The sequence below is a fragment of the Tupaia chinensis genome, unplaced genomic scaffold, assembly GCF_000334495.1.
Source record: "Tupaia chinensis unplaced genomic scaffold, TupChi_1.0 Scaffold000688_1, whole genome shotgun sequence".
NCBI classification, from domain to species: domain Eukaryota; kingdom Metazoa; phylum Chordata; class Mammalia; order Scandentia; family Tupaiidae; genus Tupaia; species Tupaia belangeri.
Genome location: NW_006160211.1, coordinates 5,863,856 through 5,880,861, shown reverse-complemented (window position 1 = coordinate 5,880,861; position 17,006 = coordinate 5,863,856). Strand labels below are relative to the sequence as shown.

At 42.6% G+C, this 17,006-nt stretch overlaps 2 protein-coding genes across 2 annotated transcripts in view; both read left to right on the top strand.

Annotated features, from left to right (window-relative positions):
* The first annotated feature begins 2,356 nt into the window (after nucleotides 1–2,356).
* LOC102485104 (centromere protein N-like) lies at nucleotides 2,357–3,227 on the top strand. The gene is made up of 2 exons (XM_014592417.1): nucleotides 2,357–2,836; nucleotides 2,934–3,227. Exons 1-2 carry the CDS (start codon nucleotides 2,357–2,359, stop codon nucleotides 3,225–3,227), a joined length of 774 nt encoding a protein of 257 aa, XP_014447903.1.
* Nucleotides 3,228–16,425: 13,198 nt separating this feature from the next.
* Nucleotides 16,426–17,006, top strand: part of GCH1 (GTP cyclohydrolase 1) — a 47,725-nt gene continuing 47,144 nt past the window's right edge. The window contains 2 exon segments of the mRNA XM_006160566.2: nucleotides 16,426–16,660; nucleotides 16,662–16,902. Of these exon segments, the coding sequence (XP_006160628.2) occupies nucleotides 16,568–16,660; nucleotides 16,662–16,902 (334 nt within the window). The 5' untranslated portion in view covers nucleotides 16,426–16,567.

The window sequence follows — 17,006 nt, the reverse complement described above, 5'->3', positions numbered from 1 at the left end:
CCACATGGGAGTCCAGCGACATAGCCATGACGCTAACTGCTGGTCCCAAGATTTTCCTTTTTTTTTTAAGAATTATTATTTTTTTTAATACTTTATTATAAAAATTTTTTTTTCCCATCACAACACACATATGACTGCCAGGTTTGGGACTTGAACCGCAGTCAACCATATGGGAGTCTGGCACCTTAACCATGAGGCCACCTGCTGGCCCCTCAGAATACTTGATTTAAACACATACTTCTTTTATGCTAACATCCTTATTAATCTTCCAGTTAAACTGTGTCTCCGAAATCCATTCACAAAATTCACAGCTGCCTATTTCTATACAGTTCTGTGTAGATTTCAATGAGAAGATTTTTGTCTATGTGCATATATATATATATATATATATATATATATATGAGCACACCAGTTTGGAAGTATGTTTTTTATATATAAAATAAAAGTGAAAGGAGCTGATTTTGGCAGTCGTAGAAAGAAACCAAAAGAGGCAGCTCGTGGTCTGGTGGTTAAGGGGGCTAGATCTCATATAGCTGCCTGTGCAGTTCAATTCCAGACCCTGTGGTTTAAAATCCATGCCGGGCATGTGTGCCCCAAACCGGAAAGGATAGAGAAATAGAGGCGAAGGGATTGGGATATGACCATTTCCCATGCGGAGGTGTGCTTTCTCACTTCCCTTTCTTTCTTTCTCTGTCTCTCCAGTAAGTGCACACACTCTCTAGCAAATTAAAAAAAAAAAAAAAAAAAAAGAAAGGAGGAAAAAAATAGGTCAAGTAAAACCAAAAGTTAAGAGAATGAAAATGAGGTAGCCTTGAAAAGGAAAGTTTACACAATTTTCCTTTTTAAAATTCTCCACTTTGTAAATACACAGATCCATGTGATGCTATTTCCCAAGACCCAAGACTTACTGCCACAGCTGGGATTGAGCCCTTTCTTCATTCATGATAGACCATGTATGTGGGAGTGGGAGAGGGTGTGGTGGGGCAAGCACCCCCATGGGTCTGGTCATACTGCAATTTAGCCTGTTAGATCTTGGGCATTTGCCTGGTGCATTTTAGGCTGACCAGGCCAGGGATTTGAACTGCAATTGGCATAAGAGACTTGACTTTTCTTTTTTTTTTTTAAAGAATTATTTTATTTAGCTTTATTTATTTATTTTAATTTGACCAGAGAGGGAGAGAGTGAGAGAGAGAGAGAGAGAGAGAGAGGAAAGTGAGAAAGCAAGCTGTCAGGTCCGGGACTTGAACCACAGCCAACCATGTGGGAATCCAGTGCCCCAAACCACCATGCCATCTGCTGGCCCCATGGGATTTGATTTTACTTAAGCAGTGCATTATCACTGTGCCACAGAGCTGGCCACGATTTAGTCCTTTCTTTAATTCCATTGAAGCCTTTCTCATCTCCCCCACGACTCATTGATAGATAGAGGGCGTAGTCAGCTCTGGTCAGAGGCTGAATGGGACTTCTTCTGTGCTGGAATGGAGACTTCATTATGTCACCAGAATCTTTCTTTTTGCTCAGTTTCCTGGGCATGAGGCCAATCCACTTCTAGCATGGCCTCTGCACTCCTGACCAAAAGAAAAAAAAAAAAAAGGAGCGTGAAGGGCACACAGAGACCTATCAGCTGAGCTCTATCTGTCTATGTTTAAATGCCTTTCCCAGAAGTGCCATCCAGCAACTTCTGTTGATAACTCATAGAACAAAACTATGTCATGCGGCTATTATAGCTACAGGAATCTTGGAAAATGTGGTAAATGGGGCCAAAGCCCAGCACTGCCTCTCTAAACTAAGTTGGACACCTTTTAGTAAAGGACGAGAGGAGAGGATATCGGGTTAGACATGTAGAGATGACTGCCAGAAACCAGTCACCCACTCTGTGCAGGGCTTTATCTGCTAAATGGCATCCCTTGATAGACATAGTGGCTGACATCGAAGATGCTATTCTGTGATGCAGTTGTTGAGGTACTGGACTTCCACATGGTTGACCACAGTTTGAGTTCCGGACCTGGTGGTTTGCTCTCTCACTTTCTCTCTCTCTCTGGTCAAATTAAAAATAAAAATAAATTTAAAAATTAAACAGATAGAACGGGTGGGAATTGCTGCCGTGGAGTGCGATGGCTGGAGATGTGGGGCGGTAAGAGAGCCCCCAGCGGTACAGGATCGGGCCCAGGAGGTGGATGGGAGTCTTGAGGAAGCCAGACCCCAAGCCTCTGCAGCTACTTTTTCACGGCTGCTGCACATCTCAAGGCTCCAGATTGGCCACTGGTCCTGGCCTGGGCTCAGGGGACCACAGTTGAGGATGACTGCCAAAAAGACTATTGCTGAGTTTATCAGGAGGACCATCTTGAAAATCCACATGACCGAAATGACGACAATCCTAAAAGCCTGGAACTTTTTGCCTGAGAATGAACTGCAGACCATAAACTTTAGGCAGAGAAAGGAATCTTTGGTTCGGCACTTGATTCTGCTGTGTGAGGAAAAGCACGCGAGTCTCAATGATGCAGCCCTTTTAGACATCATTTATATTCAAGTTCATCAGCATCAGAAAGTTTGGGATGTTTTTCAGATGAGTAAAGAACCAGGTGAAGATGTTGACCTTTTTGATATGGAACATTTCAAAGGTTCGTTTAAGAAAATTCTTCAGCGAGCACTGAAAAATGTGCTGGTCAGCTTCAGAGACACGGAGGAGAAGGCAGTCTGGATCCGAATTGCCTGGGGAACACAGTCTAGGAAGCCAAATCGGTACAAACTGACTTACATGGTGTATTACTCCCAGACTCTGTATGCTTTTGCTTCTTCCTCCCGGCTGAGGAGCAATATACCCCTTCTGAGTCAGGCACTGATAACTGCTGGGAAACACTGTCGGATTGTGAAAATGGACCTGAGCCACTATCTGGACTCTGAAGGCTATTGTTTTAAAATAGTATAACCAGACCTTTGAAATTCACAACTCCACAACACCTTTACAGGAAAGAAGCCTTGGATTAGATATAAATACAGATCGAAGGCTCATTCAGGAAAACGCAGTAGAAGAAAACAGAGTCCAGAGAGTAACTCAAGAAACTTTTGGAGACTACCCTCAAACACGACTAGAATTTGCACAATGTAAGCTTGAAACGAAGCTCAAAAGTGACTTAAATGGGAGCATCTTGGCTGAGAGGAAAGAACCCCTCTGGTGCCTGATAAAGTTCTCGAGCCCACACCTTTCGGAAGCGTTGAACTCCTGAGCACCAGTGGGTGTTGCAGACGCACCACTTTCTCCACTGCTCACTTACTTGTATACCCAACAAGGGAATAAATTATTTTAGAATTTGAGATAAATAAGCCGTATGTGGCCTTGTAAGCACAGCAATTCCCTAATGACATTGCACACATGTTGTACTTAATGGCTAGCTCTCCAGCTGCCAGCCATAGGCTTGTATTTTAGAAATGAGCTCCTTGCCATTGAAAATTTAGAAATATGGGAACCAGCAGTTAGCGTAATGGCTATGTTGCTGGACTCCCACGTAGTCGACCGCGGTTCGTGACCCGGACCCGGTGGCTTAAAACTCACGCTGGGCGCGTGTGCATGCGTGCCCAAGATCCCGAGAGGAGAATGGAGGAGAAGGGATTGCGGCGTGACCATCCCCCCTGGGGGGTGATTTCTCGCTTTCTGTCTCTCCGTCTCTCTCTGTCTGTCTGGCAAGCGCACGCGCCCTACAGTGAAAATCTCTCCAAAAAAAAAGAAAATTTAGAAATATTTGTTCAATTGTTGGGACTGATTCCTCCACTGTGTGCCCCCCAGCCCCTCCCATATTCTGCTAAGTATAGCAGTTGTGACCATTTGAAATGGGACAGGCTATTTATGGCTCCAGACTGGACCTTGAGTGCCTGAATGCTCTGAAGTCAAGTGTATGGCACAATGGCTGAGTCTGCTGGGCCTAGTGTCTAGTGTCCCTTTCCCTGCTCCTGCCTCTCCTCGGTCCTGGGGAGGTCTGGTTCCAATTGCTGACTTCCAGGGATTGTTTTTTTAATCCTTGCATCATGGAAAGAAACACCAAGAAACCAAACCCCACTCAGCACTTCCCCAGAGAATCAAAACTGTTCCATTCAGAAAGTGGAGTTGGACCAGTTCACTTCTTACAATAGGATATAGCAGATAAGATGATTCAGTTAATATGAAAAAGTGTTTCATTGTAAATGAATTGTGTATAAATTGTTTTATCATTAAAAAATTAAACAAACAATAAAGAATAGTTTTTTTTAAAAAAAAAGATGTCATTCCGCAAAGAACCAAATCACTGTCTTGAAGACACCACATTCCTAGATAATTCTTCTGGTAATAAAGATATACTCAATTTAATAGTATTTTGTTCCTTCAGTTATTTAACAAGTTAGTGGGATTTAAAAATGTATTAAAATTGCTTCAGATCCATCACTGTCATGAAGAGTGTTAGGAAATATTTGCCAGAGGCCAAACATTTGAACAGCTTTAACCATGGTATCAGAAAAACCACAATTACATTCAGGAAAGAACTGCTTGATGTATGACATTAAAATGCAGTTCCCCAGGCAACTGAGAGAGAGATACATTCAATAACAACAGAGCTTCCATGAATTGCTTAGCTCTTACAGGATTTGTAACACCTTTTATTTATTCTTCATTGACAGTTAAATTACCGTTTAAAAGCTTCTGTTGACTAGAAAACAAATCTTCTACCTTTGATAAAATAGGCATCCTCCAAAAATAACTACCACCTAATTGATAGAGGAGATCAGGAAGAAGGGAGAAGCGGTGGAAATGTACAAATAGGATGCACGGCCTCACCAGCAGACACTGTTGTGTTGGTGATGATGTTCTTTGTGGGTGTATGTTGATCAATGTAGATCATTTTCATCTCAGATGACAGAATACTGCCCCAGCATTCTCATCAGACATAAACTTGACGACTTTTCTTGTTGAATTGTGCTATTTCATAATGTCTGCTTAGAAACTCGGTGTATAGACATTTAATAGTAAATGTTACTCAACGAAATGCATCTTCCGAGGTATCATTCTGCATTTCCACAATCAAGTATTACACCAAATGCAATTTAAAAAATACTAAACACATAGCACTTACAGTACAGTTTTACCTCACTTAATGCAATTTACTACTGAAAATCTTGAACCAAATCATACCCTATTGCCTTACGTTATACTTTCAGAAAAATTTCATCTTCTAATTAATTTTCAGGTAATGATAAACAACACTTTAAGTTTCTGTCTATATCTGGATTCTCTCAAGTACATTAGCACTTGAATATTTATTTTTCCAAGGGATCTTTCTAGAATTAAAGCATTCCTTTTGTATTATAACTACTCTTGCCATTAAGAATGACTAACACATACTGCTCAGCTTTTGTGTCTCACACTGTTGCTCTCTCAAACCCTCATAACAAGCCTGTGAGGAAGATCCGTCATCAAAATACTCAGTGAGGACCTGAGACTTAAGAACACTAGGAAACTTGCTTATGGCCAACAAAGATAATGGATAGAGCTGGTGCAATAAGCCAGACGGTGGGATGCTGCAGGTTGTTTCTTTACCACCACATGGAGCTTATTTTTTCTAATATGTGAGCTTACATCACTTTATTTTATTTTTTTTCAAGTGGCAATAAAGCCTGTAGAATTTTTCCAATGTCAGTGGGTAGTAGTGGGTAGATCTTTGCTTGTTTGTTTGTTTTGTTGTTCACTGCCATATCACCTGTGCCCAGGTAGAGCCTGGTACATAGTAGATGCTCACTATCAATTCAATGAATGAATGACACATGATCCTGATGGCACTATGGCACCAGTCCTCATGGCTATGGAACCTTTCTCTGAAGTTTAGGAACTCTGCCAGGACAGATTATGAGCTAAACTTTGTTATTAATCTCCAAACCTCACATATGTTGCACATTTGAGACAAAAATGAGTTTCCTAAAAATACGCTGGATTCTCAGGAATTGACTGAAATCCTAGAGATCAGCTCAAAGTGAAAGCATTCAAACAATGACATGAAACTTTACATTTCTCCTCCTTAACTCAGATTCTCAACCTCAAGGACCAGTTCCCACCTGATTTTGGACTCAGTGTAGAATAGGGGAGATTGTCGCTAGGTGTTGTCTATACATGCCTATTAACATGAACATGGTTCATTAACCATGGGTGGGAAGACGCCTAACCATGTGAACATGGTTCATTAACCATGGGTGGGAAGAGGCTTGTTGCATTTTATGGTGGATGTGCATGTGGTCCTGAGCGAGTGCCCGATAACCAAAGGATGACAGCCCAGGACTGAAGTCCTACTCTCGCTCCATCACCAAGTGGATTGAAAAATGCTTTACATCTCTGTCTTCCTTATGAATTCTACATCCATGGCACAACTCGAGGTGGGAGAGTACACATGACCTGACTTTATTATAGCTAATTAGCAAATAAGAACTTAAAAATTTGCCTTCTAACCATAGTTGCTGTGCTGCAATTAACACGTGCCACACCTGGAGAAATAACAGGGCTATAACAGCTTCCCCAGAGAGTGCTACTTACTTGACTTTGCTCGCACTGGGCACCAAGACTCAAGGAGGCCATTAAACAGGTGTATGATCTGATAAATATATTTTTCCAGATTCTAAGGTGTTCTTTCTAGCCTCTGGCATTGTTTAATCTTACCTCCCATACAGTCAATATCAAAACCAACCTGTTCTGAGAAATCCCCCTATTTATCTAATTCTCTAAAAACCAACTTTCTCTAAAAATAACTTTCCTTCCTCCTTTGCCCTAATAAATGTGGAGGACGAGAGGTATAGCAGGTGGCCACCTGGTATGGCCTTTCCCATTCCCTCTTGACTCAGAGCTCTGTGTCTTGACCCATGCATACTTCAGGTGACTCTCTGCTGGTCAGAAGAGGCACCCTCGGGGAAGATGGCCATGCCACAATCCCTTCTCCTCCATTCTCTTCTCAAGATTTTGGTCACTCATGCATCTGTGCCCGGCATAAGTTTTTTATTTTAATTATTATTTATTTAATTTTATTTATTCATTCATTTATTTTAATTTGACCAGAGAGAGACACAGAGCGAGAGAGAGAGGCGGAAAGGGAGAAAGGAAGCCGCCAGGTCTGGGACTTGAACCATGGTCGGCCATGCAGGAGTGTCCAGCACCTTAACCACCATACCACCTGCCACGAGGGCGGGCCAGGCACCTTCACCCCCATACCACCTGCTGGTCCCCCCCACCCCCCGCATAAGTTTTAACCGGGACTCAAACTATGGTTGACTACGTGGGAGTCCATTATACCATCTGCTAGCCCCAGGATTTTAAGATTTCTAACTAACCTTACCCTATAGAATGAGGGCCAAATTTAGTTTATTGGATGGGTAACTATGAATACTGTGCAGTGTTTTTGTTTTGTTTTATTTTTACCATCTTTATTAGCCATTGTAGTATCAGTCCTAAACAATAAAGTAAGGAAACAAAGAAATTAGCTGTGTAAGGACTAGAAAGGAAAAAACAAAACTGTTGTTATTATCAAGTAATATGCTTACATAAAATAAAATTGAACATTTAACATATATTATTACTAGAGTTAATAAGTGAGATTAATAAGTTTTGTGGATATAAAAATCAATAGCATTCTATACACTAGTACCAAAAGAATTGGAAAATAAGAAAGATGCCATTCACAATAGTATCAAAATACTGGCATACCTAGGGAAAAAATCCAACCAAAAAAATGTAATAGAGAAAATTATAAACCTTTATTAAGAGACCTCAAAGAAGGTATAAATGAAGAATTGTAACAAGTTTATGAACTGAAAAATTAAATACTACACATATATACATTTTCCCCAAATTCGTCTATAGATTCAATGCAACCACAATAAACACATTATAGTTTACATCGTTCAATTTGGCAAAAGAGTTGTGTTTACATGGAACTGAAAAAGTCCAAGAAAGCTGGGAAACTCCTGAAGAAGAAAAACAAGGTGAGGATATTTTTCCTGTGAGGTGTCAAGACTTCGTATAACACTGTCATGATTGAGAAAATGTGGTGTTGCTCAGGGTAGACAAGCAGACCACAGAAAGGAGGGCGGCTCAGAAATAAACCAGGCACGTGTGGATCCTGATCTGCATTGTGAGGAAAGGATGCATTTCTCTTTAAACATTGCTGTAACACCCAGTCGTGGGAGTGGCACTGTAAGACGCTGTGCTCCGCAGGCTTGGACACATAGAGACCCAGCCATGGGAGCATGGTTTGTAAGGTGCTGTGCTCCACAGCTCGGACCACGTCACGCAGTGTAACTTTCATATGAATTTTCACGAACAGCAGGTGGCATGGTGGTTAAGGTGCTAGACTTCCACATGGCCAAATGTGGTTTGAGTCCTAGACCTGGCAGCTTATGTTCTCACTTTCTCTCTCTCTCTCTCTCTCTCTCTGGAGAGCACTCATGCTCTATAGCAAACAGAAAGAAAGAAAAGAAAGAAAGAAAGAGAAAGAAAGAAAGATAATTCACTTTTAAAAATATGTAGTTTTAGTTTTCCCCTAAAAGCTGGTCCAAACCCTTTGCCAAATGAAATCCTACTTGTCTTTTTCTTTTCTATTTTTTAATGCATATTATTTTTATTCTCAGAGAGAAAGAGTTGTAGAAACCCTGACAGGATATTGATGCCACAATCCACCTCTGGTTTTGCCCAGCCTAGATCATGGGCATAAGTTTTCTGGGCATACTCAAGGAGGTCTCTGGACTTGAACAAGCAATCTTCCCACATGGTCCATCTTCCAGAGTGTCCCATTTTATCACTGTTTGACCCCATCCTGCCTGTCTTAGTGCACTTGGGCTGCTATAACAAAATACCTTAGACTGGGTATTTATAAACAACAGAAATTTATTGCTTATAGTTCTGGAGGTTGAAGTCTAAGATCAAGGGACAGCAGATTCAATATCTGGAGAGGACTTGTTCTCTGCCTCATAGACGGCAGCTTCTTGCTGTGTTCTCACAGGTGGAAGGGGCCGACAAGCTCCCTCAAGTCTCTTCTTATAAGGGGACTAATCTTGTTCATGAAAGTAGAGACACCCAGACACCCCACCTCCTCAGGACTTGACATGCACACACGCATGCCCAATACTGTCACAGGGGGGATTAGGACTCAGTAAATGAATTTTGGAAGGACACAAACATTCATATCACAATACTACCATAAATGCTGTTTTTAAAAGAATCATTCATTTTACTTGAAGTTAATAGAAGAAAAAGGATATAAAGTAATCTGAAAGAATCAATTTTTTTTTCTTTTTTTTGGAGAGGTTTTTGCTATAAGGCACGTGCACTTGCCAGACAGAGACAGAGAGACAGAAAGCAAGAAATCACCCCCCAGGGGGGATGGCCACGCCACATTCCCTTCTCCTCCATTCTCCTCTCAGGATCTTGGGCACACACGCACATGCCCGGCATGAGTTTAAGCGGCCAGGTTCGGGACTCGAACCACGGTCGACTACGTGGGAGTCCAGAGATATAGCCATTACGCTAACTGCTGGTCCCTGAAAGAATCAATTTCGAAATTAGTATTTATGTATAAGTAACTCTTTAGCAATCTCCCTAAAGTTTTTATTAAAAAGTTATTGGGCCAGCAGGTTAAGGTGCCTGGGTCCCACAAGGGTGACTGTGAAGTTCATATCTCCAACCTGGTGGGTTGTAAAACATGACAGACATGTGTTGGTGTATGCTCAAAATACTGAGAGGAGAATGGAGGAGAAGGGATCATGGTGTAGCCTCCCCACCTCCCCAGGGTGATTTCTCACTTCCTCTCTCTCTCTCTCTGGTGAGTGCACACTCTATAGCAAAAACTAATGTGTGCGTGTGTGTGTGTGTATATATTGGGAGTCTAGCAATGTAACCGCTGCATCATCTCCTGGCCCCAGATGTATTATTATTATATTTTCTAGGTTTGTATTGTTCATGTTCTGTTCTGGAACAATCATTCCCAAAGTTATTTATAATAATGTTGGGTTTATACTCAATACTTTTTCACATTTAAATATTTTAATGTTTCATATTTAAATATTTTAATTTCTTTATTCTTCAGTTCTTTATTTTCATGATCTCTTATCTAGTAGAATGTCATATTGCATGTGTTTTCAATAATGACTTACAGAGGGGCCAGCAGTTAGCATAATGGCTATGTCGCTGGACTTCCATGTAGTCAACCGTGATTTGAGTCCTCAACCCAGTGGCTTAAACTCACACCGGACGCGTGTGCGTGAGTGCCTTTTTTGAGGAGAATGGAGAAGGAATTGCGGCATGGCCATCCCCCCTGGGGGATGATTTCTCGCTTTCTGTCTCTTTGTCTCTCTCTCTGTCTTTCTGGTGCACGCGCCCTATAGCAAAAACCTCTCCAAAAAAAGAAAAAAAAATAATGACTTATAGAAATTGTGTTCTCTCTTTTTCCTTGTGAGAGGGCATATGCCGTGGTTTCAGTTTCAAACCTACTGGACTGCTTTCTCACTTTTTCTCTCTCTGGTGAGCACACATGCCCTGTAACAAGTTAAAAACTAATAAGAATGATAAATAAAAGTAAATAAATAATTCTTTAAAAAACCCACAAATTTGACTTAGTATTATGTTTTCAAGGTTCATCCATGTTGTAGAATGTATCAGTACTTCATTCATTATTGATTCATTTTTATGGTTAAACAATAGTCCAGTGTATGTATATACCACAATTGGTTGATCCATTTATCAGCTTTTGGGCTACTATGAATAATGATGTGATGAACATTCATGTACAAATTTTGTGAGGATATCTGTTTTGTTTATTCATGTGGAATTGCTGGGTCATATAGAGATTTTATGTCTAATCTTTTGAGGAACTGTCAGACTATTTTCTAAAGCAGCTGCACTACTTTATAGTCCCATCAACAGTGTTTGAGAACTCAAATTTCTTCACATCCTCAGCAACACTTTTTATTATCTGTCTTTTTGAATATAGCCATCCTAATAGCTATGAAATGGTATTCATTATGGTTTTAATTTGCATTTTTCTCATGGATAGTGATACTGAGCATCTTTTTTTTTTTTTTTTTTTTTGAGGGGGTTTTTTTTTTTTTTTTTTTTTTTTTTAAGAGGAATAGGGCATGTGCGCTCGCCAGACAGACAGAGAGAGACAGAGAGACAGAAAGCGAGAAATCACCCCCCAGGGGGGATGGTCATGCCACAATCCCTTCTCCTCCATTCTCCTCTCGGGATCTTGGGCACGCACGCACACGCGTCTGGCGTGAGTTTTAAGCCACCGGGTCCAGGACGCAAACTGCAGTCGACTACGTGGGAGTCCAGCGACATAGTCATTATGCTAACTGCTGGTTCCCTTGAGCATCTTTTCATGTGTTTATTGGCCAAGTGTATATTTTCTTTAGAGAAATATTTATTAAAAGCATCTGTCCATTTTTGAATTGGGGTATCAGTCTTTATATTATTGTGTTGTAAGAGTTCTTTCTATCTTCTGGATACTAGTCCCTTATGAGATATATGACTCACAAATATTTTCTCCCTTTCTGTGGGTTGTTTTCTTCTCTCTTTTGATAACGTCCTGTGAAGCACAAAAGTTTTTTTAAAATTTTAGTTAAGTATAATTAATTTGTTATTTTATTTTATTTTTATATTAAAAAAACCTTTTATGTATTCACCAGAAACAGACAGAGACAGAGAGAGTGAGAGAGAGACAGGGAAAGTAAGAACCCTTCCATGGGGGTGGCCATGCTTCAACCCCTTCTCCTCCCTTCTCTTCTCAGGATTTTAGACATGCTTGCACTCATGCCTAGGGTTTTTGTTTTTGTTTTTAAGAGAGAGATTTTTGGGTGCGTGCATTAGCCAGAAAAACAAAGACAGAGAGACAGAAAGTGAGAAATCACTTTCTGAGGGAATGGCCACATCACAATCTCTTCTCCTCCATTCTCCCCTTCTCCTCTTGGGATTTTGGGCACACACACACACATGTGCCCAGTATGAGATTTTTTTTTTTTTAGAGAGGTTTTGCTATAGGGCATATGTGCTCACCAGAAAGACAGAGAGAGACAGAGAGACAGAAAGTGAGAAATCACCCCCCGGGGGGATGGCCACACGGCAACCCATTCTCCTCCATTCTCAGGATCTTGAGCACACGCATATACATGCCCTGTGTGAGTTTAAGCCACTGAATTGAGGACTCAAACTGTGGCTGACTACATGGGAGTCCAGTGACGTACCCATCAAGCTATCTGCTGGTTCCCCGTATGAGTTTTAAGCCTCTGGGTCTGAGATTTGAACTTGACTATTTGGGAGTCCAAGGATGTAACCATTATGCCATCTGCTGGCCCTGCTTAGGGTGTTCTTCCTACCTCCGGACCTAGGACTGAAACCCCACACTTGGCCATGTAGGATCCAGCCACCTTAACTGCCACAACACCTACTGGCCTATAATTTAGTTTTTTCTTTTGTTGTTTTCACTTTTGGTGTTATTTTTAAGAAATCTAGTTGTTTATCTAAGGTCCTAACAATTTATGCCTGTTTTCTTATAGAGTTTTATAATTGTACCTCTTACATTTAGGTCTTTGATCTATTTTTACTTAATTTTTATATTGGTATAAGATAGTAGTTGAGGTTTTTTTGCCTTCCCCAGCCTGGAGTATAAAATGTCTCTTTGGAAAAAAAAAAAAAAAAGATAGTTGAACTTTTTCTTTTGCATGTATCAATAGATACCCAATTGTTCTAGTGCTTTTTGTTGAAGATTATTCTTTCCCCAATTGAATTGTCTCGGCACACTTGTTGAAAATTAGTTGAACATAAATGTAAGGAGTTATTTCTGGTAGAGAAATGTGCTGATATTATGTCTTTGATTAGACTTCCTCTCATTCATTGAGTTTTCCACCTCAGGAACCCTAATTATCCTTATCCTAGATTGTCTTTATCCTCTCTAATAGCTTTCATCCTTGTCTTTTATTTTGCATTCATTTGCTTGCTTTTCCTCAATATTAGTAATTGAATTTTCAAGTCTAGTTCGTACATGGTTCTTTCTAATTAATTCTATAATAATAATGGTTCTCAATTTATTTCCTTAGATCTGCAGCTCCCTTTTCTATTCTATTTTATTATCTTGGCTTTTGTCTTATTGAATTCATGTTTTTATTAAGTTGTTTTGCAACATATACACTTTTTAAGAATTATTTATTTAATTTGATTTATTCATTCATTTATTTTAATTTGTCCAGAGAGAGACACAGAGAAAGAGAGAGAGGGAAAGTGAGAAAGGAAGCCACCAGGTCTGGTACTCGAACTGTGGTCAGTCATGTGGGAGTGTCCAGCACCTTAACCACCACACCACCTGCTGGTCCCACAGCATATACATTTTTAAGGGGTTGTACTGTGGTGAATTGGTAAAACATGATATTCTGTTAGTCTGAAGCACAGAGAAAAGTTCTGGGTTTGTTTCTGGAGCCCTCCCTGGGTACGGATCACACATGCCCATGATCCAATCCAGAGCTGGCTGAAGCTTGGGGTGGATCATGTTACATTAGCTGCAGCTTACTAATTTCCACTGTTACAGAGAATTTCACTGCATATTTATCTACCCTTTTACTGCTAGGCACCTGGGTTCTTTCTGGTTTGGGACTCTTGTGATAATGTTGGGTCAACAGAAAAGTCATGATTTTTTTTTTTTTGAGAGTTTTTTCACTATAGGGCACGTGCGCGCGTGCGCTCGCCAGACAGACAGAGAGAGACAGAGAGACAGAAAGCGAGAAATCACCCCCCAGGGGGGATGGCCACGCCGCAATCCCTTCTCCTTTATTCTCCTCTTGGGATCTTGGGCACGCACGCACACGCGCCCGGCGTGGGTTTTAAGCCACCGGGTCCGGGACAGAAACCGCGGTCGACTACATGGGAGTCCAGCGACATAGCCATTACGCTAACTGCTGGTTCCCGTCATGATGTATTTTTACACAGAAAAACACATTATGACTTTTCTGATGACCCAATATTTTCTATGAACACTTTGGGGCACATAAACATACATTTTCCTCTAGAATATTCAGGGGATATAGACTTGCTACATCATAGAGTATTCTTATATTTAACGTTAGCAGATAATACCAAAAATTTTTTTAAGAGATTTTTGCTATAGAGCAATTGTGCTTGCCAGAAAGACAGAAAACAAGAAATCATCCCCCGGGGGAATGGGCATGTCACGATCCTTTCTCGGGACTCGAACTGCGGTCAACTACATGGGAGTCCAGTGACGTAGTCATTACACCATCTGCTGTTCCCAATACAAAACTATTTTCTTGGCTTTTGTTTTATTGAACTAATGTTTTTATGAAATTATTCTGTAATGTACTTCCACTAAATACAATTAGTAATTACAATGACAAAGCTGCTTTATGTCCAGAATAACTTTAGGGGTTTCCCTCCTAGTTTGTCTGGTCATAAGCCTTTTACTACCTAATCTTAAAAAAAAATTTTTTTTTAATTGCTGGGTTGGAAACCAGCAGATGGTGTAATGGTTACATTGTTGAATTCCTATGCAGTCAACCATGGTTCAAGTCCCAGACCCAGTGGCTTAAAACTCATGCCAGTCACGCATACATGTGTGCCCAAAATTCCAAGAGAAGGGGAGAATGGAGGAGAAGGGATTGCAGCATGGCCATCCCCCCAGAGGTGATTTTTCACTTTCTGTCTTTCTGTCTCTCTCTCTCTCTCTGGTTCTCCAGTGAGTACACATGCTGTATAGCAAAACTCTCTCTCTTAAAGAGAGAGTGAGAAAGAAAAGAGAGAGAGATCCCCTCAGTAGGGCATGATCACAGAGCAATCCTCTTTCCCCATCTTATTGAGACTTTGGGTCCCATGTACACACAGCCCTACAGTTTATTTTTCAATTGAAAGTTTTTTTCTTAGTTTTTGTTATATGGTGCATGTGCTCATTGGAAAGAGAGAGAGAGAGAGAGAGAAGTGAGAAATCACCTCCAGGGGGAGATGGCCACACCGCAATCCCTTCTCCTAGCTTTCCCTCTGTGGGATTTTGAGCATGCATGCACATGGGCCTTTTCAAACCACCTGATGGGGACTCCAAGTGTGTAGTTGGCCATCTGGGACCCGCCAGCCTTAATCACACCACCAGCTGGCCCAATCCTGCATATTTTGGAGTGGGAGTCTAATGCTGTCAGTCATACAGGACCTAGCTTCAATGCACAGCTAAATCAATGCACTAATCACTGCCCAATACCTGATTTTTTAAACAGGTTTTTGCCTTAGGACATATGCGCTTGCCAGAGACAGAGACATAGACAGTGAGAGGGAAAGTGAGAACTCCCCCACCCCCCCAATCCCTTCTCCATTCTCCTCCCAGGATTTTAGGCACACACACGCATAAAACCTGTGTGAATTTGAAGCCATGGGTCTGGGACTTGAACCGCGGTCAACAACGTGGGAGTCCAGCAATATAACCTCTATGCCATCTGACAGTCCCTTTATACCAGTTTTTTTTTTTTTTTGAGAGGTTTTTGCTATAGGGCGTGGGCGCTCGCCAGAAAGCAAGAAACGAATTTTTGAAGTTACCTTTGGCATTATGACATAATCCCTCAAGTGAGAAAAAGGTCCATTTTTTAGACCTAAAGAAAACAGAAACAAAACAAGGCGGATGTCCCTGATCTGGTTAAGAGTCCAGTAGGTCAATAACTGCGCAATTTGTACCAACATCTGGGGAAAGGAGCTTTGCACGTCACTTTAAAACTATCGATCGAGCACAACATTTCCACATCTGCGTTTCCACGATTTTCTTGGCTTGCAAATCAATTTCTCCAGGGTTAAAGTCCTGGCCACCACAAATATTATTCTTCCATACAGAGGGACTTGCAAAAGGGTCCCTTGGTGTAACACGCGCCCTGGAAGGGCTCTGGACGAATACAAGAGTTTTAAGGCACTGTTCTCTTGCCTTAACAACACAGGAGTTGGTTATTTGATCAGTGACCTCACTGGATCTTTTCCCTGGCAAAGCCACCTGTTATTTAGTCTTCCCAAGGAGGGGGAACCAGAGCACCTCTGGGGCCAAAAGGGGAGAGAGTGCGCACCGGGTTTCCAGACCATGTCTCTCCACGCAAGGTTCCAGCTTCCTGACACCTGCTGTTTTCGGATTCGGTTTATCCTGCAACGTCCTGAGGGGTTCAATCTGCTCCTGGAGCGGGAGCAGAAGGGCCCAGGGTGCAGACCCGCACCTCCGCGGGAGACCACCGCCTTCCTACTGCAGCCTCTCCGGTGTTCTGGGGAGCCCTGAGGAGGGCAGAGCGAGGGGCGGGGCGAGCGCCATGACGCGATAGGCACGGGCCAATGGGAACGCCCCGCGGTGCCGGCCCAGCCGCCGGGCCATAAAAACGCCGCGACTTGCCCCCCCTGCCCCTGCCCTTGTCCCGAAGCACGTCGGTGGCCGCTTTCCTGCCTTGCTCGGGTGACTCTGGCCACTCTTTATTGCTGGAGGCTGCCGACGAAGTTTAGCTGCAGCCTCAAGCACGCCAGCTCCCTCCGGACGGCAGCAGCGGGACCATGGATAAGGGTCCGGTACGGGCGCTGGCGGAGAAGCCGCGGGGCGCCAGGTGCAGCAATGGGTTTCCTGAGCCGGAGCCCGGGGCCAAGCCGGCCGGTGGAGAAGTCCCCGAGGCCCGAGGCCAAGAGCGCCCAGCCAGTGGACGGCTGGAAGGACGAACGGCCCCGCAGCGTGGAGGATAACGAGCTGAACCTCCCCAACCTGGCGGCAGCTTACTCGTCCATCCTGCGCTCGCTGGGCGAGGACCCACAGCGCCAGGGGCTGCTCAAGACACCCTGGAGGGCGGCCACGGCCATGCAGTTCTTCACCAAGGGCTACCAGGAGACCATCTCCGGTCAGTGTGTCCTCCGGCCGCGACGGCGCGGGCTGCTCGGGCTTGCGCGGCGCGGGGCAGCTGGCCGGGAAGCGCTCGCCGGCCCCCGGGAGGTTTCCGAGGTG

Coding starts and splice junctions, on each gene's coding strand:
- LOC102485104 (XM_014592417.1), top strand. CDS start 2,357: ATGACCGAAATGACGACAATCCTAAAAGCCTGGAACTTTTTGCCTGAG. Junction 2,837..2,933: donor ATATACCCCTTCTGAGTCAG/GCACTGATAACT, acceptor TAGTATAACCAG/ACCTTTGAAATTCACAACTC.